General features: G+C 48.8%; 1 protein-coding gene across 1 annotated transcript; it reads left to right on the top strand.

Annotated features, from left to right (window-relative positions):
- The first annotated feature begins 333 nt into the window (after positions 1-333).
- DUSP5 (dual specificity phosphatase 5) lies at positions 334-10243 on the top strand. The gene is made up of 4 exons (XM_054276912.1): positions 334-856; positions 4973-5115; positions 6502-6721; positions 8623-10243. Exons 1-4 carry the CDS (start codon positions 463-465, stop codon positions 9021-9023), a joined length of 1158 nt encoding a protein of 385 aa, XP_054132887.1. The 5' UTR covers positions 334-462; the 3' UTR covers positions 9024-10243.
- The last annotated feature ends 11003 nt before the right edge of the window (positions 10244-21246 follow it).

Here is a 21246-nt window from a genome sequence, read left to right as displayed (position 1 = left end):
CCTTCTTTCCTTCCTTCCCCTCCATCCCCCCGCACGCTTCCCGACTCTCCTGACGCGCTGGGGAGGGGGCGGGGGTGATGTCGGGATGAGCCCCATCCGATGAGTGGAGAATTTTTGCAGCGTTTTTCAGCTTCCTCTGCTCCGATGCTGACCTACCGCCGCTAGGGAGGGAGGGAGGGGATCCCCGCCAGGGGGCGGGCGCGGGGCGGGGGATCTCCATCTTTGGGAGGCGGGCGCGTCACTCCCCGTATATGGGCAGTGTCGTCACGGCCCGGCCTCCCATTCATATAAATGCCCGGCGGCGCCGGCCGGGATTCCCTGCCCGCGCTCGGTGCGGCCCCGCGGTGCCTCCGTCCCTCCCGTCCCGTCCCATCGCCGCCGGCTCCGCGCTAGCACCGGGCACTCTCCCGCCGCTCTCTCCGCTCCCGCCCCGGCTGCGGCGGGGCGCGACCCTCGGCCGGCATGAAAGTCACGTCCCTCGACTGCCGCCAGCTGCGGAAGCTGCTGCGCAAGGAGCCCTCCCGCTGCCTGGTGCTGGACTGCCGGCCCTACCTGTCCTACTCGGCCTCCTGCCTCCGCGGCTCGCTCAACGTCAACCTCAACTCGGTGGTGATGCGGCGGGCCCGCGGCGGGGCCGTGCCGCTGCACTTCGTGGTGCCCGACGCGGCGGCCCGGGCGCGGCTGCTGCCGAGCACCGAGGGGGCGGCGGGGCCCGCCCGCCTGGCGGCCGTGGTGGTGCTGGACCAGGACACGGGCCACTGGCAGAAGCTGAAGAAGGACAGCACAGCCCAGATCGTCCTCAACGCCCTGCTCTCCAGCCTGCCGGAGGCCGGGGCCAGGGTCTGCTTCCTGAAAGGTGAGAGGGGTGGCGGGGACCCGAGGGACCGGGGCTGGGGGAGAGCGGCGCGATCCACCCTCAAAACTCCCCTGGTTGGCGGCGGCCGCCCCGAGGTGCTCCCGTTCCCCCTCCTTCGCCCTGCAGTGAACCTGATTATTGGTGGAGGGCAGGGAGGTAACACGGGGATTTTGTTTCTTTTCCACCTACTGGAAATAAATCCCGGATAGACTCTGCGGGCTGAGCCGAAATGCCTTTCCGCTCACCCCCGCCACGCGTTTAAGAGGCCGAGGGGGAAAGCAGAGAATATCAGTAAGGAACAACAAAAGTTGCAGATTATCAAAGGGGGAGAGACATCGGCGCTGTGAGGGGAACAAAATCAGCCCTGAGGATATGAGAGACGAGGCCACCGCTACTCGCTCTCCGCCCGGTGACACACGGACACCCGCGCTGGGGGCCCGAAACTCGGGGACCGATGCCCGCCCCTCCACCGAGGGAGGAGAGGTTTCTCTCTGTCGGGCACATCGGGTCTCTGGCAGGGGAAACCTAGAGGCGAAACTCCGGTGCTCGCCGAGAGACAGAAATACCTCCTCCCCTCACGTGTATTACAGCCCTTCGATTGCGGTTCTTTGTTTTCCTTCCGTGTAACCCGGGCTAATAAAACGATAAATAGCATAGCGAGCATAGCGGCCCGCCCTTTCTCTGTCCTTCCCCCCGCTTCTGGCAGCGCCTTTGTCCTTGTGCCCTCTCGGTTTCCCAGCGCGGCCCCCACCTGCCCCGGGAGCGGGGCCGTGCCCGGCGGGGCCGCTCCCGCCCGAAGCTCCGCAGCGGCACCGCGCCGGGGAAGGAGCTCCCAGAGACCCCCTTGCCATACCGTGAGGCCATAAAAGGGAGGGGAAAACCAGGCGGTGTTTCTTGAATGAAGCCTGCCCCCATGTTCTAATGGGCCAGGGTTAATTCACTTTTGATCAGCCTTTTATCGCTTGTTTTTGGCCTGACGTACCCAGTTTTAGCCTTCTGTAATGATCTCCCCCTGGGGCAGAGCTATCTTCAGCCTGGGTATTGCCTGGTACCGAGATAGGGGAATGCTCCTCAGCTGTTTGCCACCACCCTGGTTCTGTCCTGCCTCTATCAGCCTTTGCTGGATCTGACAGTCACCCCAAAAGCACAAATTCTGCTGCTGGAGGGTAGAGATACTGGCGCTGTGTCATTCAATTCCTTAGGGACTACACTAAACTAGAGATGAAGAAATATCTTCAGGGTCACAGTGGGAAGTCTGTGGTAAACTAGGGGCCAAATTAAGCTCTGCTGACTCTCAAACTGCTTGTTTGGCCACACGATCATCCTTTCCTCTTCATGTACCAGCCCCACACTTTGAAGTGGTGACTGTGGCTGTGGGCAGTTTATCCGGAGTGAGGGGTTAGTGTAGGCTCTGCTTTGTACATCTTGTGAGTTGTGAAGTGTCTTATCTTGAAAGCCTGTTGATTTGAGGGTAAAGACATTTCCTCTCAGTGTATGAGAAAGTTTCCTGCTGCAGTTTCCTTTTGCTTTTCTGGAAGTGCTTGGGGCTGCAGGTTCAGGCCCATGACTCAGTGGGCAGCACTGGTGGTTCACTGGGGCCACTGACCCCCAGGAAGCTGTTGGCCTGGGGGAAGATCCTTGGCACAGGGGGGATATAAATCACCCTGGAACACTGTGTTCTGATCAGGAGAAAGGGTCCTTTGGAGGCCTCTGCTACCAACTTTGCAAATAATAGGCTGTAAAACCACCAGGAAAAAATCCTCCTTGAGGTTTCCCCTTATATTCCTGCTCTCCCTAGGCATGGAGAGCTGGGAGGAGGTGTTGGCTACTTAAGCGCTAAGGAGGTCTCATGGCAATAAAATATGAGGAGGTCATCAAGACCACCAGGTCATCAGGATGCTGAAGATCTGGTCCCAGGGAGAGCAGCTGGAACTGAGTCATTGCATGCCAGGCCCTGTTTCCTCGTTGCTTTCTGGCTTGCAGGGTCACATCTTTCATCTGTGTAGGTGCAGTTTCACTGTGGGTGAGCTCAGCCCCAGCACAGTGAGAGTGGCTGTGTGTCAGGGGAAAAAAAAAAGATAAAATAACGGATCCTCCCTTGGTGCTGATAACGATTCTATTACTTATCGATTAAAAGGGAAGTGCAGCTCAGCTCTCCGTGATGAGCAACCTGAGTATTTGCAGAAATGACCTCAGGGAAGGTAGGTTGAGTGGGGAGGGGGAAGAGAGGAGATTGCTGGAGGATGGGATGAGCAGATGACTCACTGTAAGAATGGCCTGCAAATATCCTGATCCCCAAGGCTTGTAATTAACCATTCACCAGCTGCATGTTAGCTGCCCCAAGAGACAGAGACATGCATGTCTGCTGGAACACACATGCAAGTTGGGCTTGGGCAGATTTCTGTGTTCGTTAAAGTGTAAAAACAGCGACATAGGGTGTAAATGGGGATCATGGCTATTTATATAAACTGGACATATTTTTCCTATGTGATGGCTGTGACTGGGGGCTTGGGGGAAAGATAAGGTCAGCTATGCAAAGCAAGAGGATTTAGAAGTTCACCCCATGAAGGGCAGTTGGAGATCAGGGAATTCTGTAGAGCTTCTTGTGTTTGTTTTTTCACACTGTGAGTTGCTAAGGATATCATTTTTTCAACCCAGTTATTGAGGATATCATTTTATCAAACACCTCCCACCACCACCCTGGTCTCCACGGTCACTTGACTGCTTGGACCACTGCCTCATGCTGTGAGCTCTGGGATGAGCTGGCAGAATGTGGCTGGGGGTAGGAGGGAAGGTGCTGAGTGCCCCTTTTCTGTAAAGTCACTCTCCTGCCCTCTGCCATGGAAAACAGACTTTCATCACATTCGGGGAGCTTTGGATCGTGCTGGCCACTTGCATCACGAGGACCCCACGGCAGGAATGAGTGGGCGACAGCAGCACGTCATGAATTTGAGCACACAACTGCGCAAACATTGCAAAGAGATGAGACACCGGCTCTGTGACAGGGGCAGAATCGTCAGAGGTGGCTGTGCCGGGCAGCCCCGGCTCTGGGGCTGCTCTGATCCTCTGCACTTCCCTCGTTTCAAAACCCTCCCTTGCACCCGGGCACCCGCACACAGCTTATCAGGGTGAAACAGTCGCAGGTGAATGAATCACAACGGGAGGCTTTGCCTTCCAACCGTGTTTACTTGAGGGCCGCACTGCAGGATTATTGGATGTGGCTGCTCAGGAGCCATTCATCTCTGCTCTGAGAAAGCACAGGTGGCAGACATGTGGCACACTGCTGACGTTTCTTGCTGCTTCTGCCACCTGACTTATTCAGGTACTTTTTGGAGATGATGTTCTTCCACGCAGAATATTCCCAGCCTGGAAACAATTTAGCTGCCGACAAACTTTGAGTAACAATGTAATAATAGGATTAATTCCTTCTCATTAGCAGCACACTGAATGAAATGAACGCAGTACTTAACCGTGCAGAATAGCTCATGTGGGGCTATTCAGTTGTCAAATGCTGTCACAGGATTTCATTAAGTTTTATAGCTGTTATTTAACAGATTGGTTTCAGTGGGACCATCTTCATTACTTCACTGTCTTCATGCATTGTGGTGATTAATGAGACACATGCAAGCATCCCCCTCTTGTGTTTATGTCCATTTAAAAATGCAAATAAAATATCCTGTGTGTTGTTGTAGTGAATATATTAATGACAGGTTTAGAAAAGATGATTCTGAGTACAGAAATCTCTGCCTCAAATGCTGGAATTAGTGCTCATGGATAAAACCTGGGGGAAGGGAATTTAGTCCCCACTGTACTGGAGTTAATGGTTGCTAGACTCAACAGAATTACATTTGCTAACAGCTTTAGTCTGGATTCACTGGGTTTTGGCAAGTTAATAATTGTCAGTGGTATCAGAGGTTTTTCCTTGGGTGCCCGAACTCTTTTAAGCAAACCCATTTTCGCAGAGGAGCACTATCCTTCATTGACATTCTCCTGGAGCTCACTGCTGGGCACTGCTGTCCCACTGCATTGCTGGAGCTTTGTTTGTCCTTCACTTGAATTAAACCAGTCCTTGGGAGGGCAAATGTTCATATTTTCTTCTTTTTGTTGTTTCCCTAGGGGGATATGAAACCTTTAACTCTCAATATCCTGAGTGCTGCGTGAATGGAAAACTCATTTCCCCAGAGAGGACGGAAGCAGAGAGGAACCTTGCCAGCCACTGTGAGAAGCAGAGTGCCAACCACAAACCTGCTTATGACCAGGTGTGTGTCATGGCTGTGGTGGGTGACCTTCCCCTTGGGACTTCTCCCTGCTGCCACCAGGCTCTCCTGGAGGCTGGCAGGGTGTCAGTGGGCCTGGTGCTGCTGTGGGCTGTGAATAAGTTGTCACAGTCCAGGCTGAGCTGAGTAAGTTGCCCTTGTGTGTTGCTGGTCGTCATCACCTCCACCTGGGTTCAGAATTAGGCAGAAGGAGGCAAAACATTCATCTAGCCCCCAAGACTATTTATGAACTCTCTTATCACACACCCAGACAGAGTGAGCTGACAGCAGCTCACACCTCCAGAGGAGACTGAGAATGGCCAGGGGAGAGGCTGCCAGGAGTGTCACTTTTCCAGCTGACAAAGGAGCACATTCTGCCCATGACTCCTCTGAGATCTCAGGAGGAATTTGAGGCTGGCAAGGAGCCAGAGCCTCTGAGAAGTGAGACCCACCCCTGGGCTGGGGAAGTGGGGTTTCCAGAGGGGAAGTCCTGGTGTGCCCCCAGCCTGGGGGTGATGTGTGCTCCGAGCTGTCACCCTGCGGTCGGGGCGCTTCCGCCGGGGCTCAGGGGAGTCCCCCTGTGACGCCTCCCTGCTCCCCGGGGTGCCTCCCACACCAGGTGCCCTCCTGCCACCGGGGCTGCCTGCCAGCTGTCCCTGATGCATGGGAACCACCGTGTGGGCGGGTCAGGGGCAGTGGAAAGGCAGTTTCTTGCAGCTGGGGGGTGGCAGCAGCTCCTGTGCATCATGGAAAGTTACCTGCCAGCTCAGAAAGCTGTGTCACATGGTGGCTGTTCTTTGCCATCTCGTCATCCAGCCCTTGCTTGTGCTGAGGAAGGAGGAACTGAGATGACGTCTCAGAGCGGGTGCTGTGCTCCAGAGAGGTGTGGGGTGAAGGGAGATGGGGAGCCCCTGTCCAGTTTTTTGCTCTTTTTTTGTTTCACCTTTGGAGATGTGACCAGAGGGGCAAAGCCCTGGCTGAGCCAAAGCAGCCTCTTCCTCTGTCCTGGTCTTCCTCCCTGCTGGATGTGGCTCCCTGCCATGCCCCATTTCAGTAAAGCCTCAGTGGGAATGGGCACCACCTATGAAAGCACTTTGGGTGCACTGCAAGGGGCAGCACTTTAAAGATTAAAGCCACAAATATCCTACACATGAGTAGGTTGGGTCTGACTTTGTACCTTGCAGATGTGGACAAGAAAATGAAAACTTTTTCCTGCATGGGCTTGGCCATGGGACTGATTCATTGGCCCTTGCTCTGGGAGCTACATCCAGCAGGGAGCAAGATGAGGCGAGAGGGAGGGAGCAGGCACTAACATGGGCTCCCTTGGTCACTCTTGGGTCTCAGGACTTTGGAAAAAAGAATTACATGTTTCTACTCCTTCTCTTCCAGGGTGGTCCAGTTGAAATCCTGCCTTTTCTGTACCTTGGTAGTGCCTATCATGCTTCCAAGTGCGAGTTTCTCGCCAACCTGCACATCACAGCCCTGCTAAACGTCTCCAGGAAAAGCTCAGAGTCCTTCAAAGACCAGTATTGCTACAAGTGGATCCCAGTGGAGGACAGTCACACAGCAGACATCAGCTCTCACTTCCAGGAAGCCATAGACTTCATCGGTAGGTACAAATGAACAAATTTTCAGATATTCATGTATTTTAAACTCATTTAAAATGTCAAATCAATTAAAATACCTTTAATTAATTTTAAAATAAAATACACATTGAAGTCTACTAAATTTTGTGAAGGAAAAAGCCCCAGTTCCTTGGATTTGCATGCCAGAGTCAGTAACAACCAGGTGAAGCAGAGTCAGCTCATTGCCTTACTGTGCTGAGATATCCCAAAGGTGTGGGGTCTTAGAAATCCATTGTCCCCCCTTATCACAGAGATCTTTACATTCCTCCTTTTGATCATGCTGGTGTCTCACCCTTGAATCAAATACCCCAATGCAAAAAAGAATGAGGAGACCTTTAGAAAAGTTCATGCAATTCCATTTCAAATCTTCCTGTGTTTGGCTGAGTGGGTGAGTGAAGGTGAGCTGTGCCAGGGAGCACAGGAGAGAGGATTCTCCCCGAGAAGCACAACACGGTTTTGTGGGGTGGAGAAGCCTTAGCCTGGGTGGAGATCATGTTGAAATTGGTACTGTTGCTCTCCAGGAATATTCAAGAGAGAAAGAGAATAAAACACTGTTACAGACTCATTGCTCAGCTGAATTTGAGTCCTTCAACAGTGCAGGCAGCATTACAAAAACCTGACCTGAGGGTGCTCTTTAAGTCCTTCCTCTTCCTGGACATCTCTCACCTTTCAGGGAAATAATAATTTATTGCACCTTTCTGTGCTATCCTCAACCCCTTCTGATAGATGTCACTTAGAAATTTCCCAGATTTTGAGGACAACTTTAATTTTCACTTTCTTTTAAAATTGGGCATGTGGTGTAGATGCTGGGGATGACTCAAATCCATGTCTTCCTTATTTTGTGCAGTAGCTAAATATAACTGGTCGTGGTGGTAGTCCCCTGGCAGACAATTGAAGGCAGGCAAATGATAACTTCCTCAGCTCTGTGTGTTTCCCTGAGCACTACACTCACAGTTATCCATAAAATTGGAGATTGAACATGTTGCTCAAGGCAATAGAGCAAAGGCAAGTCTATCTTTTGAACAGTGTTTTTGTGTGGAAAGGGCTTATTTTAAGCACATTCTCTTTAATAACAATCATTGTGTTGTGTGAGTAACCACAGTGGCTCCTGTTGTGTCAAATGGGTGCTTTGCATAAGCCTTTTATATCCTGTCTTAAGTCCAAGCATCCTTTAACCAGGCTATAATTAGCAGCTGCCTACCAGCGCTGTGTGCTTTGTGGCGAGGCCCCAGGGACTGAGCTCAACCTCTCCACCCAAGGGTACCTCCTGGTACTGCTGCTGGCTGCCAACTGGCCAAGCAGGGAGTTCGGATTTAGAAGAAAAATCCTGTTTTTCTGGCAAAGATTATGACAGCCCCTGCAGTTTTTGAGTGACCAGGTAGTGGGAGGGCTGGCCAGGCTTGGATTTACACAACATTTTGAGCTGCAGGCAGAGAAATGCAGCTACAGCATTTCCTGCATCACAAAGTCCTTGAATGTCAGTTGTTCCAAAAGAGAAGTAGGCACAAGGAAGGAGACAGGGATGGACTTTCCTAAAAAATGCAAAAAGAACCAAATCAAGATGCACAGATTCTGAAACCATGCTCAGCTCTGTCACAAGCTGGGTTTTGTCCTCCTTGTCTTTTAAACTCCATGTCACCCTAGTACTCAAGAGAAGAGCAGGCCTCTCTTTGCTGCAGCCTGGCTGTGTCCCCCCAGCCCTGGCTGTGTGGCAGTGCCCCCTCCATGCCCACAGCAGCTGATGTGTGCCATGGCTTTTCCAGCCCTGGCAGTGTGGCAGTGCCCTCCCCATGCCCACAGCAGCTGATGTGTGCTGTGGCTTTTCCAGCCCTGGCAGTGTGGCAGTGCCCTCCCCATGCCCACTGACTGTGCCATCTCTCCGCAGACCAGGTGCGGCGGGCGGGCGGCAGGATCCTGGTGCACTGCGAGGCTGGGATCTCGCGCTCCCCCACCATCTGCATGGCCTATCTCATGAAGACGAGGAAGCTGCGCCTGGAAGAAGCCTTTGATTACATCAAGCAGCGCCGGAGCCTGATCTCACCAAACTTCGGTTTCATGGGCCAGCTGCTGCAATACGAGTCAGAGATCTTGTCTTCCACCCCCAGCCCCCCTGTCACCTCGTGCAAGAGAGAAGCTGCATCGTTCTTTGCAGAGGAACTGACTTTAGGCAAGAACTTTGAGGGCTCGTGCTTTGCCTTTCCTACCTCAGTGTTGAGTTCTGTGCCCATCCACTCTCCTGTCCACCAGCTGAAGCTCAGCCCGATGACAGCGTCTTCGTCCTGCTGAACACCGTGGGGGCCTGGAGCTGGTGTGGTCCTGATCCAAACTGTGATCCCCAACAAGAACATTTCATGAATGTGCAATAGAGAAACTTCATCCGCTTACTCTGAGATGGAGTGGTTGTCATGGGTCATACTTCCCATATGCTGTGACTGTAAGATGCAAGAGGTCTAAGCATGGCAGGTTTTCGGAACTTTTATTGTCCTTTTTTTAAAAAAATACAAAGTGCTTTTTTAGGGTTTTAACCACATAAAGTGCACCCACTACTGTATTTCCAGATCCCTGGGGAACAATGAGAAATCCATTTAGTATGTTCTCAGTTCCCATCTCCTTCCAATCTTGTTTCTGAAAAGACCCTTACTTAAAGTTTCAAGCAATAAACAGCAGCAGCAGGGAAGCAAGCAAAATGAAAAGCACTACCTTTGCAACCACAAGAGGTGGAGGGAGTGAATATTTGTTCGAATCTTTCTCTGGCTTTCCTCCTCCCCTCTCCTGCGTCGTGTTTCAGGTAGCCAAGGGCTGGAGTGGGGAGGGAGAGCACCTTTTCCAGGACACTGCTGCACAACCAGGTGAACATCCCCTCCTGTGCTCCAGCCTCCGAAGTGTCAGGAATTGTCCGCAGTGTAACTGGATACCAACCCCGGCCAGTGGGTGCATTCAGGTGTGGCATTTCCTGTACTTCTGTATTTGCCTTTGTACTGGATGTGCTTTTAAGTAAAGCAGGGACTTAAGGACTATCAGCTACCCTGCTGAGCTATTATCCTCCCATCTGTTTTTTAAGAACAGCCCTAGAATACTTGAATGTCTCAACAATCCTCATCACATCCACATCCCAATTGTAAAACACTGTAACTGCTGGACTTCACACCAAAAAAACCTGACAAGCTTTCAGCTCCAAACAACAACTATTTCTCCATCCCTTCCCAAGTGTTCCCACTGTGTATCGTGTATGGTCAAGTGGTCTTTTTCAGTGTTATGTGACTTGCTTAGAGTGTGTGGTCACCTCTAGTCAGCCTTTGTCCAGAAAAAAATTATTTCTGTCTTGCTCACATTGGCTTCTGTGTCCACAGGGAGTTCAGAATGAGTGTCTCTGTCTGTTGACCTTTTTAGTATTTTTTAATATGTAATATGTATGGGAAATGGCAATAATTTCCAGGAGATCTCGTGAATGTGAAAAAAAAAACAAACCTGCAATGGTTTTTATGGTATGTAAAAAATAATAAAGGAAAAAATGCCAGGAAAATAAAGCTGTTTGTTGTACTTGGATTGATCTGTGAGAGTGCTTTGGGAGAGCTTGGTGGCAGGAGAGGTCACCTGAGAAAAACACCATGGTGTAAGAAGGTAGGAGAGATGGGAAAGTCTCACTGTGCTGCGTGCTGCAAAGCCACCAAGGTGCATCACTAGAGAGGGGAAAAGGTGAGGGGGAGGATTGTTTCAAACAGAATGACATGAGTCATGGTGGCGTCACTTCCCAGCAGCCGGGCAGGCACTTCTGGTTTGATTCACGCGTGTTTTATTTAAGATTTACCATCTTGCTGAAGATGAAAATCTGAACTAGGCACGGCCCCCACTTCCTTCCAACCCACAACAAGGGATCCTACTTGCCCTGGTCCTTAGAGCAAAGCCTGTATGTGACGTGCAGCACCTCTGGGTGCCAGGAGCCAAGGCATGTGGGTAATACTCCTCTTTTCACTTTTGTAAATGAAAAAAAAATTAAGTTAGAAGAACCAGCATGTCTGATGCATTTCATACCCCTTTTCTTCTTGAATTTACTAGGCTTTTTCTGGCTCATCACTGCAGCACATTTATGATCTGCAATTCCAAATTATCGAGTTGAAAAATCTACGGCAAATATCTGGGTTACAGAGCATGTGTGCACATATACATCTGTTAGTAACTTCTTATCTCCAGGGCAGTAAATCTGACAGATTTACTCCAGGTCTTACTGGAGATGTGCCTTGGATTTCTCACCCAGTGTCAGAAGGATGTGTCAGCAGCTCTGGGAAACCTGAACATGGGAACCAGCAGCCAGGGAGGTAAGGCAGATGATCTAGTAAGAGCAGATCAATTAATTTTCTGAAAGATCTAATTGGTCCCCTTGGGAAACTCTGGAAAAGGCTTTCTGCCTCTCAGCCCACGCAAGCACCCAAGCAGAAAGGCTGTTGAGCTTAGTGAGAGTCCAGAGTGCTGAGACCTACAACCAGCCAACATTTCTCATTAAAACTGCACTGAACCCTTCTGGGTGGACAACCAGCTTTGTTTCTTAAGGATTGGAAAGCTGAAACCCTCAGCAGAGTCAGTGATGGAATATTTGCAGGGCTCAAGGCAGTGGCTGAAGGCGTTAACAGAGGAACTGCTGACCTTGACGTTTGACCAAGGCAGCTGGAAAAGATCACAGGCCAGGGGGAGGAGCCAGGTGTCGGCAGGGAGGGAAGGGAGCTCTTATCCTGGGCTGTAAGCACGGTGTGTTGGTGGATTGTGTTAGCAGGGGGAGATGCTGGGCTGGGATTCGGCAGGGATGGAAGGCCACAGCCCTGTGGGAGCCTGAAGAGGAGCTGTTGCCATGCCTGGACACAGGAGACTGACGTTTATGCTCCTGCTCAGGGCAGGAGTCTCCTCTTCTTGGCTGGAGAGGTTTAATTCACCTCTCCTTCTTGCAAAAGGAAGTCCCAGCATCCAAGTCGGAGTGGGATGCAAGTGCTGCCTCCCAGAGGGTTGTGCTCCCATGCTCATGCTCTGTACTTCAGTGCTAGTGTGAGAGCTCTGGTCTGAGCACTGATATCTGAAGGTGAGCGTGTCAAACTGGGTAGCACCTACCTGGGGAAAGGCAATGTGTCTGAAGTCACAGATGCAGGGCAGGGCTCCTGGTTCTCTGCTTCCAGACAGCAGCACCCAATAGGTACCTTTGTCCTTGGGGAAAGGAACAGTTCCACCCACGTTTTTGGTTTGTGCACTAAGGAAATTCACCAGATTTGGTAGGATGGAAGATTTAGGAGGCTTTTATAGCCCAGATGAGCTTGGGTTTGAGTGGCTCATTGCTGACGATGGAAGCTCAGAGCAGACAGGTGTGTGGGGAATGTCAGAGCTGAAGGCTGGAAGGTTGAATTGGTTGGTTCAATGTGTCTGTGTCCATCTGCCTGCAAGGCTTCACAGAGGAATAGGGGCCTCAAAACCAAAATTCTGATGGAAAGTAGAGAGAGACCTTTTAGCCATAACAGCAAAGGGAAGGCTGCCATCAGGATGCTTTCAGACTTCAGAAGAGGCAAATGAGGGAAAGATGACAGTGCTATACTCTGAGACAAAGCTTTAGTTAGAGTTTATCCATTATGATACCAGAATCCACAGAAGATGAGAGGAAATGTCAGAGAAAAGGAGATTTTGCAAGTTCTATGGAAGTTGCCTACGGAAGTGCTAGTTCAGCACTGTGCTGGGATGTGCCATCTCTCCTTTCACACTCCTGATGGTGCACCCTTGTGTCCTGGATAGCTGGGTGCCTCCCAGGACCTGTTTCAGATCCTGGGGTCTGAACAGGGTTTGTGCCATGGAGCTTTTGGTCCCTTGCTTTCAGGCTTGCAAGGAGCAGTTGTGTTGCAAGCAGGAGAGCAGTTGCTCAGCCTCTGGCTCTGCTCTGCACATGCTGCCTTCCCTTTCTGTCTTCAACACAGGCAAGCATTCAAGAAACTGCCACAAAAAATACATATCTTTACATCATTGCAAATCAGATTGTGAAGAAATCTAGGGTGGAGTTGAATGAGTGGGTGCTGTCCTTAAGTGTCCCTAAATGTCTTTTTAGTCCATACATTTGCTGGTGTGAATTGCAGTCTATTCTCGTTACAAAGCACAGGCTTTCTGCAGCTTCTTCCTGCCTAAAGATCTTTCCAATAGGTAGAAATTTCATCCTTACCAGTAAAACCCAGGTAAAACTGATCTGCTCTGTGGGGAGCTGCTCCTGAGGTGCCCATCCCGAGTCCCTGAGCACCACAAGTTAGGGCAGCTCTTCTCAGCTTCTTGCCTTATGGTGGGAGCTTCTTTTTTCAGGAGACAAAGCATGAATGAAGAAGGTATTCTGCAGGCGTTGTCATTTGTATGCTAAAAACAACACTTGCCTTGCAGGGAAGTCAAAGGTCCAAATGTGCCTGTAACATGCGAAAAAAGATGTGTGAGGCCCCAGGTATGGTGAATTTGACCCTCTGTCTCCACTTTTCACAGTTTCATGTTAATTGGAGAGTAGACACACTGCCAGCTCACTCTCTGGGGAGAAAAAGGCAGGAACCAATTTGCAGAGCCACATAAATATGGAAGTAGGATTTTTTTTTTTTGACGTGGGAGGTGTTACCAGTACCACACATTACGGTTTCTTGGCTTTATCACATCATAGGCTTTTACTGAGACATGAGTAAGTTTGCTAAATAGGAAATATGAAAATAGCTTGTGAAATAGGTTGAGTCATCAGAGAGAATCAAATGGAGTTCTAACACCAGGGCCTCAGTTGTAAAGTCCTACTTTATTTTACCATTGCATTAGAAACTTTGGGGTCATTTCAATCTTTTTGTTTCAACTTCAAAATTTAAGGTACTCTGACATCCAAGTAAAGCTTTCTAAATCCATTCATGTTTTCCATCAGCAGTGGTGATACATCCCTGTGTCCTGCCTACGAACACTTGCAGGGAATGTGAAAGTTATCGAGACAAACGGATTCTGCAGGAATAGCTGAAATGCTCAGCACTTCTTCCAGCCTTGTCCAGCCATGGAGAAGTCTGGCCCCTAGACATCCCTTTCATGTACTAGCCTGTGGAAGTCACTGGCTGTTATTGTAGCTTCTGGGAATCCCAGCAGGACACCAAACAACCCCATAAAGGCAGCAACTCCACATCAGGTGTGACCATGGTAGATAGAAAGGGGGAAAGATCCTCAGGGACAGCATTGCCTGTGGACTCCTATATTTCCGTCAGGGATTGTTCTCAGATCCCAGAATGTGACCTGTGTGGGCAGATCATGGGTGGAAAGCATCTCTAGGACACAAGCTCTCCTGGGAGCCATGGGATCCATAGGACACACTCTGCATGAGAAGTGGGAAATGCCTTTAATATAAATCCTGCCCAGCCTCGGCCCAGGCCAGCTGCAGTCAGACTAGGACTTCACAATAGGCACCACACAAAGGTTTGTGGTCTGCTGGGACTGTTAGAGGCTCAGAAATGAAAGGCAAACTGATAAAGGCCTCAATTTGACCTTCAAACCCCCTTGGCATAACCCTTTTTCCACATTTGGTTTTCTAAACCAATCATGTTAGTGAAGCTAAACATTTGAGTAAGTGTTAGTTGGACCAGGTTTATGTCTCCCAAGTGACATGACAATGTAGTTTTTATGGGCTCTCTCTTTTTTTGGGGAGGAAGGTTGGGGGTTGTCTGTGTGTGAATAGTGGTTTATTTCTGTCACAGTGATACTCCATTTCTGAGATCCCTTTGTTAAGCAGACAGTGGGTGAGTCATCTCTGGTTATTAAATTGCCCATACATTGTGAGCTGCCTCCAGGCCCTGAACCAAAGCCTATTGCCTTGGTGGGGAGAAGAGCCCCCAAACACAAGGGGATTTGGATCAGGCCCTGGATGAATCTTTCCATTAAATCTTTATTTTAAGGAGCCGTTTGTTCTAATTGGAGCTAGGACTTGCTTCTGCATTGAAATGGCATTTGAGGTCTCCAGGACTCAACTGGAATAACGAGTATATCCTCTCTGCTCTAATGCCTCCCATCACATTAAGTCAAGTTAACTGGAAAATCAATTGACACGAATTCCAGCATGACCATTAACTCCCATCCATCTGGCTGGGCCCAGGGTAAGAGATTCCTGACAGAGATGGAGCAGAGCTGTGCTCATCTCCTAGATATGCTTGCAGCCCGAGGTCTCCCCAGCAATGCCCACATTGCCCTGAGTAATTGCTGTGGCTAACAGAGAGCCCAGGGCTCAGGCAGTCTGGGGTCACTTGTGGGCTCTCCCTGAGGATTTCCAGGGCAAGTGATGCAGCCGGTCCTGCTGGCACAGCCACATTTGTCAAAAGCACAAAGGAAGTGAGTGAGACCTGGACTGACCAAGCTGACCAGATGGGTCCCTTGAGTATACAGAAAAGGACTATAGCAGCAAAACTGTGTTTTCCACAGGACAGCTCACTTCTGCAGAGGATATTTCTGCTCTGTTGGTAAAACAGAGCTGTGCTGATGTGGCTTTGCTCATGCGAGAAGCATTTTGGTGCTAGAGTGATCCTGACATTCTCTCTAAATGTTTCTCACAGGCTTATCTGTCTCTGGATCCTGCCTTGCATCAGGGATAATGATATCAATCCCATTCTGAGAAAGGCATAAAGCTTTTTTCATGTTTACAATGCTTATTAGAGCCATGACAAAGACTGTCCTAAGCACAAAATCTTGTTACCATGATGTATTTATTGTACTGTGCTTGTAGTCCATATGTTCCTTATTAGAACAGTTTGTTGTGGGGTTTTGCTTTTTTTTTTTTTTTTTTTTTTTTTTTTTTTTTTTGTGTGTGTGTGTGTGCTTTTTTTTTTTTTTTTTTTTTTTTGTGTGTGTGTGTGTTTTTTGTTCTTTCCCCCCAGGATATAATGTATTATTTAGTTAAAAACCAAACCAATTGTGGAGCACTTTCAGACAGCCTCTGCAGCCACTTTGCCAGGCGATGGGAGCCCTGGGTGGGTGGCAAGAAATCCGTGTGCTGCTGAGTGCTAAAGCATTGACATGGCTCAGTTTACTAAATCCAGCTGTGAAGAGCAGCTGGTTTTCTGGCAGTCAGCACGACAGAGGCAGGCAGATATGCTCGAGAGAATTGATCAGGGACCACCAGGGGAGAGAAGGGGAGGGTAAGATGTTCCCTGTGCTGCTCAGTGTTAAAGTGGCTCCTGGCAGTTCTGATCACTAAACCCAGCTGAGAGGAGTTTTTCTGGGCTTGTCTGTGAGATCTGGTGGGGATTCACTTCAGCCATGAGGAAGGGGGAAGCACAAGACTTGTGCAGAGCCAGCTGCTGCCACACTCGGTGCTGTGGCTGGTGGGATCCTGGGGAAGGTTATCGGGACACGTGGGGAATGTCTGCAGACAGCACGGGAGGCTGCCAGAGGCTTCAGACAGCGTTCCCATCTTGGTTTCTCTTCTCATTTCCTTCTTCATCCTCCCTCTGTGAGGCAGCTGGGGGTGCAAGAAGGGGCAGCTGGCACAGCAGGCCAGGGCTAGGAGAGATCGTGTGGAATAAACAGCAAGACACTTCCTTGGAGGCTGGAAAAGATAATAAAGATCCTGTTATCCCTCCCGAACAGTGAAAATTGCACCGGTGAAGGCTGCCAGCTTGGATGTGAGAGGACAATGTCCTGCTGTGTCCCTGGGCTCTGCCTGGGAAGAGCCTGAGAAATGCTGAGCGCTAATGGGGACTGAGGCCCGAGATAGTCCCTGGGGCAGTGGTTTCAGTTGCCATGACAAAATTGGAAGTTATCTTTGTTTTGCTTTGATCTTCAAAGCACAGGGGGACATTTCACACTTAGGGGAGGCCACCCGGTGCCAGGTGAAGTTGCTGCAGCTTGTTAAAGTCAGTCAGATGCCATAAGGTCAGAACTTACCTGCCTCAGTGTGAAAATGCCTTGCAGAAAGGACGCTGCCTTTTCGTGGGGCTCGTTTTGGTTCTCTGGTTAAAAAATCACGATTGTTTGTGAGTCCCGAGGATGTAGATGGATGGGTTAAAGAGGGGTAAAGCCCAGGCAGTGTGATTCTGATCACTTTAGATATGTATTACTTTGTTGAATGGATGTGGTCAGCCTAAATAACTATTTTTGTTCTAACCTAATTACAAATTTACTGCAGCCACCTGCTTCCAGGGTGCTAATTAGGAGTGGAGGCAAAGGGAAAGGGTTTTTTCAGAATTTCAGGATACTCTGTGGAAATCAGATATCCAGTCTGGCATCCCTGTCAGACACAATTTTGTTTGCACTGGCCACAAAGACTGAAAAAGCTGACCCAAAATGAGGCAGTCTGGGTCACAGACCCACACAGGCTCTTTCTGCCTCTGCCCCACTGTCTGGCTCAGCACATGTGCTGAGTGCAGGCACTCAGAGATTTCTCTGCATTCATCCCCCGATTTCTTCAAGGGTTTTCCATGGCCCTCAGTCAGACGCTGTCCTACCACTGCTGGGAACAGGTTGCAAAATATCCCTTGGTCAATTATGTCATCAAACCAGCAACACCACCAGGGCCAAGACAGGCACTGCTGCTTCCCCTTAGCTCCTCACCCCTCTTGTGTGAGGGCAAGAGTCAGTCCTCCTGCAGGAACCAGTCCTGCAGATGGGGGACATGTATTCATGTCTGTGAGGCTCTCCTGCTGTTGGGATTGCATTTACTGCTTGCTTGAACATTAGGAGACTTTTTGAAAGTAAAATTGACTGCTTTTAATTCATCTCCCTATTTGCTGGTCTTGCATTGTTGTCTGAGCTGGCAATCTTTCACCTGGAGCTTGGGACTAAACAGGTGTTTAGATTTCTACCTTTGTTTATGATTTATTTTGATGAGAACCAGTTGATCTTGTCCTCTGTGGGCTGTCCCTCAGCCCTACTGATGGATGGGCAGGTGCTGGCCTCAGGAATGTCACACAGCCTCCTGAAAGAAGGCACTCCTTGCCCTGATGCCTGTGAGCTGGTGCCAACCCAGGCTCTCTTCAGGGCAGCCCCTGCTGAAGCCAAGGGGTGCTGTGGGCTCCCCCCTCACTGCTAGGGCAGCTACTGGGTGCAACAGATCTGTGGGATCCAGCGTCCCTGATTTGCTTCTCCTTCGTGTTTATCCATCCAAAACCAGGTCTGGGATTGCATCTATGGGCGCCCTCCAGCACAGCTGACCCCATAAACAGCTCAATGCAGATCCCTTCCCTTCTCCAGGGTTAAAAATAGAAAAAACAGAGAGCAATGCTTTCTTTCACAACATTTCTAAATGCAACAAAGCCTTTTTTGCCTGGCAGCACAGGAAAGCACGGCTGGTTCCCCTGGGGCAGGATGTGCCCAGGCCCTGTCGTTCCCGGCGCTCCCAGGGCTCAGCAATGCCCGCGCTTATGGAACCGCTGAGGGCGGGGAAATTCATCAGCCACAGCCACGTTTGTTCACAGAGAGCCTCGGCTGAAAGGTGATGAGCACAACAACTGTTTTCCTTAGTAAACCTGCAGCAGATTGATTTGTAATAGCCTATGCTCTTTTTAAAAAAAGCCTTTCTCTGTTCATTCTATGCCGATGTTTTACCCCGCCACTCTCTTCTTGACAAACATGTTAGCTTTCCTAAAATGTTGTTGGAATAAAGGGTTTATGGATGAATACTTAACAGTCAACAAAAATTTTTTAACTTTACACATTCAAAGGATCATAGTGATCAAGAGAAACTTTTTTTTAAAATTTTTTAAAAAGAAGCTGTCCGATTGTTTTGAGTTGTTTAAAGAGAGTAGAAACTGAGTCAGAAAAGGAGAAGCAAAAAAAAAACCTCTGGTGCTTTTAATGCATATTTTTTCACATAGATGCCTCCCAGGCAATTCTCCTCATCACCCTGGCACCCCTCAGGGTACACTGTGGAAGGGGCAGGGAGCAGGAGACAAAAAAGAGCAAGAAAAAGGTCTGTGGGTGGTGGAAACAGGTACCCACCATGGAACAGAGATGTCACTGGCTAATGCTGTGCAGCCAGCATCTGAACCTGTAATTACATCCACTCCTTATCAAACTAAGATTCTTTTAAGGCTCTTGCAGGCTTAGGGCTCCCACTTGTAAGCTTTGTGGCAGGCAGTCGCTCAGTGTAGAAATTGCAGATATTTCTGCAGGTACTGCTGAGGAGTCAGACTGTGCATTGCAAGGCATGGGTCACTGCAGGGTCTGAGAGCAACAGAGCTCAGTAATTTGTTCAAGACAAAAAGAAATTGTAGGAAATGGAACCCATGTGTGCTTTGCTTGCATTTTTTTCACCATAAATGCTCCTTGTCCTTCAAAAGCCTGGTGGCTTTTAACATGGATTGAGATAGATGCATGTGCCAGGGTCTGTCAAGAACACACTGGTTTCTCTCACTTCACCTGCTGGAATCTCTCGTGAGTTCAGTGGTGAAAGATGCATTGTGGCCCTGCTGCCTTAGGATTCAGGCTTGGGTGTTCTAGGAGGATAAGTATTCTTGGCTGTCCCACTGTTACCCTGCTTGACTTTAGGCAAGACACTTTCTCACTGCCTTTGTTCCCCAGCCTGGAAGCAGAACATCAGAATATTTGTTTGTGAGTTCAAAGTGCCATTGGACACTGGTTTCTGCAGGGAATAATCAAAATGTCAACCAAAATCCAAGTTCCCTCCTGAGATTCTGCTGCAACACCAGCACTAAGAAGAACTGTCTCCAGAAGTTCTGCCTCCCATAATGATTTCACGTGATGGAGCACAAGAGAGCGATGTTGCAGTGAACCTACTGATTTCTACAGGCATTTGAAAAAGGCAGTAAATACCTCAGTGATTGCAGCCATTCATGAATGAAAGCAGCCTATACACGTGTTGGCTCACAACTGAAAGTGGTAATAGAAGAGGTTAATAACACTTAAAGTGCTTTGTCCCTCCCCACAATAGGTTTAACATTTTTTTCTGAGAGAAATTCTACTATTTGAGAAGAGAGAAAAAAATTCTACAGAGCTGAAATCCCACCTATATGTTCCCATTAAATTTCATGAAAGAAACGCTTGACATATTTTTATGCTGATGAAGACTAGATGAATTAAAGCAGTGCTCCCACTTCCTCCTTTCTGATGCTAATGCCCAATTCAAGCATATTTATACAAAAAACTCTGCTTATAAAGCAGGGCCATGTAAAAAAATCTCTGCAGCACCTACTGAAGCAAGGTGAACTCCTGGCGTAGCAAGCACTGATTTTATGTTTGCAGGTTCTGAATACAGAGCACTGTTTCACGAGCTGCCAGCTCTCTGCACTCCTACAGCCACAGCAGCTTGACAGAATAAAAATGGCATGCATCACACTTGGGTTGGAAGCATATTTTCAGCAAGTACTACAAAACCAAAAGAGTAACAGAAAATATAATACCTACCCCACCACTCCACTCCCTCAAGTGCAATCTCTAAAAGCTATGTGGCAAAACCTGTGTGCAGGGCCTGTTTTGAGTGCTTGAAACACTCATTGAACCAGACAATCATTTGCCACTTAATCCTTAATGAATGCCGTTGCTATTTTTGCAAGCACGTCACATTGGTGAAAATGTTTGCTGATGGAATATCAGTGGGATGTGATTTTATTCTTATGAATAAATATAATGTGGTGTCTGTGCACATTTGTATGCACACGAGCCCTCTCCAAACTGCTGGAGTGTGCTGTATATCCAAAGTCCTTTAGAGAGAATGAACACCTGGGGATGAAAGAAATCCCAGGTCTTTACTTGTGCTTGTTCATAATAGAGTGAGGCACTTCTTGGTGCACCTCAACAACAGGAAACTGTCTGGAGCACCAGATGTGGGTTGTTTTGCTTGACACAGGGTTTTCAAGAAGACTTGGTGTATTCAGGCATAACAATGTCATTGCAGCAGTCAAGAGAAAAGGCAAATTTTCCTCAGCTGGTTTCTCTGAACCCCTTCTTTAGGGCAGGAAGATTAATTCCTTGCTCTGGGAGTCTGTGATTAAGTGAAAATAAGCTTCTGAACTACAAAGGAAATCTTAAAACGTGACTCAAGGCGTCCTGTACCTCTAAAAGCAGAAGACAAAGAGGAAAGAACTTTAGAACCTGCCAATTTAAGAACATTTCCATGCCTAGTACTGCCTTCAAAAACAGGAATGGTCTGTCCACATTCACCTATGTTTTTAGCTGAAGAAGATTGGTAGTGAGGAGATATCCTGGCACAGGGTTTTCAAGAAGACTTGGTTAACATAAAAATGTTAACACAAAAATATATGTAAATAATTCTTTTAACCAGGTACAAGATTGTTTAGTTGTGTAGTAAGGAAAAGTGGGGAATCTGACTTTCGTTTGTTTTTTTCTTAAACTCTCTTCTCCCCCCTGCCAGGAGTCTCCTTGGATGGGCCAGACATCTGAGACCTGAACTGCCAGCATCTGTACCCAGAAAAAGCGAAGAAGAGTAAATTTAGTATCACAAACTAATCCCAGAAAGATGCTGTGAGACTTATTTGAGGATTTAAAATTCCCTGAAATCCTAAGATGAAAGGGATTTTGA

This window comes from Melozone crissalis, unplaced genomic scaffold (genome assembly GCF_028551555.1).
Source record: "Melozone crissalis strain CALT ecotype California unplaced genomic scaffold, PUWL_Pcris_2 ptg000019l_1, whole genome shotgun sequence".
Taxonomy (NCBI): Eukaryota; Metazoa; Chordata; class Aves; order Passeriformes; family Passerellidae; genus Melozone; species Melozone crissalis.
Note: the sequence above shows the minus strand (reverse complement) of the source record. Positions and strands in the feature narration are given on the sequence as shown.

Coding starts and splice junctions, on each gene's coding strand:
- DUSP5 (XM_054276912.1), top strand. CDS start 463: ATGAAAGTCACGTCCCTCGACTGCCGCCAGCTGCGGAAGCTGCTGCGC. Junction 857..4,972: donor CAGGGTCTGCTTCCTGAAAG/GTGAGAGGGGTG, acceptor TTGTTTCCCTAG/GGGGATATGAAACCTTTAAC. Junction 6,722..8,622: donor GGAAGCCATAGACTTCATCG/GTAGGTACAAAT, acceptor ATCTCTCCGCAG/ACCAGGTGCGGCGGGCGGGC.